Raw genomic sequence first — 1,622 nt, forward strand, 5'->3', positions numbered from 1 at the left:
TCTCTCTAAACCCTAACAGCCCAGGGAGGTGGGACTTGAGAGAGGTGACATCATACATCCAGTGGGTGGGTGCGGAACCTGGGTTTTAGCTCAATGAAAGGTTGAACAGTAGACCCAAGGGTATTAAAAAGGGGGGAATGGTATATGGGGCATATAATGTTTTACACCAGAGTCCATAAGGGAAAGTAAATCAGAAGAGAAAAAAGGAAAGGAAGTTCTGAATGTTTCTCTCTTTGTCCACCCCACCCCTACCCCCTTCAGCTTGTAAATGCACTGAAGACGGTGTCTGCATTCGAAGTCCAGATCGTGGATTACAAATATAAGTAAGTGCATAGCCGGCTCTCAGCTTGATGCTGCTGCTGGGATGCCTTTATGAGGATGGAAAGAGGTGTTTTCTCCTTTAAAATAAATTGAATTGGCATATAATTAATTTATCATACATTTCCATAGTTCAGTCATATTAATGAAAGTTGTATGTTCATCACTGCAATTAATTTTAGAGCATTTTCTTCCTTTTTGTATTCATTATTTTATTTTAAAAATTTATTAATTGAGAGTTAATACATATAGCATTATATCATTCTGCAGTTCATTCATGTCAAGCAATATTGTACAATTGTACAATATTTACAATATTCTAAACATTCTTTCTTTCCTGTACTCCTTGACATCATCTTCCCCAACCTTACTGCAAACCTGCCCCCAAACTCCCCCACCCCCCAAAATAACACCCACCTTATTTATAAAGGGGCCTCTTGGCACTTTGGAGACCTAAAGCAGAGTTTCCCAAAGTACGTAATGCCACCCTCTGGGGGTCCTGGAATAATCCAGAAGGGCTGGAAAAGCAGATTGCCACATTTTACCCATGGTTATGGGCTAGATCACAAAAGTTTTAATTGCCAGCGGTACACTGAGTTACTCTTCTGAAAGAGGGTGGTCGGCTCAATAGGTGTGGGAGCCTGTCAGACACACTGGTGTCGTCGCTGGCATAGTGGTCAGGTCAGGACCCCAGGGACAGGGACAGTTGCTCTCCAGCTGATACTGAGACTCCGCATGTTTCAAGAAGAAATGAAGCATTTCAGTTTATTTATTTGAAATTTATGAATTTTTAAAAGTTAACAACTAATGTGGAATTTGAAAAAAGATACGTTGTAGACCTAATCTGTTGTGGGCAAAATTGAGGGAGACCTTCACTGAGATGGATAGACACAGTGGCTGCCGTGGGGTTCAAGCCAAATAAAGCGTGTGAGGACGACGCAGGCGCGGGGTTTTGTTCTGTGGTCCACTGGGTTTCCGCGAGTCGGCCGACTCAAAGCACCTCACACGACAGGCCTAAGTGGCCCAGCCAGCTGCCAGCTTATAAACATGGGAACATTTGAAGGACGGAGAAATTCTATGAACCCGTCAGTATTTTAAGCATCGACATTTCTTATTTGCTTCTGACACAAATAAGAGATTTAGAGGAACTACACCTAACCTCAGGTTATTGGTGCTGACTCAGCAGCAGGCATGGGGAGGAGCAGGTGCGTCTGGGTGAAAAGCAAGCAGCATAGGAAAGGCTCAGTGGAAAAGTGGACCCGGCTGCCCGGCCGCCTCACTCAGCAGGAGCCCCTGCGCTGCAG

At 44.2% G+C, this 1,622-nt stretch overlaps 1 protein-coding gene across 1 annotated transcript in view; it reads left to right on the plus strand.

Moving 5' to 3' along the window:
• The window catches only part of EOGT (EGF domain specific O-linked N-acetylglucosamine transferase), a 51,612-nt gene that overhangs the window by 39,482 nt on the left and 10,508 nt on the right, over nt 1-1,622 (plus strand). Inside the window, exon 12 of the mRNA XM_045290122.1 lies at nt 190-323. Within this exon, the coding sequence (XP_045146057.1) occupies nt 190-323 (134 nt within the window). The remainder of the gene's footprint in view (nt 1-189; nt 324-1,622) is intronic.

The sequence above is a fragment of the Echinops telfairi genome, unplaced genomic scaffold (assembly GCF_000313985.2).
Source record: "Echinops telfairi isolate 266 unplaced genomic scaffold, ASM31398v2 ScPeMD7_31;HRSCAF=116, whole genome shotgun sequence".
NCBI lineage: Eukaryota > Metazoa > Chordata > Mammalia > Afrosoricida > Tenrecidae > Echinops > Echinops telfairi.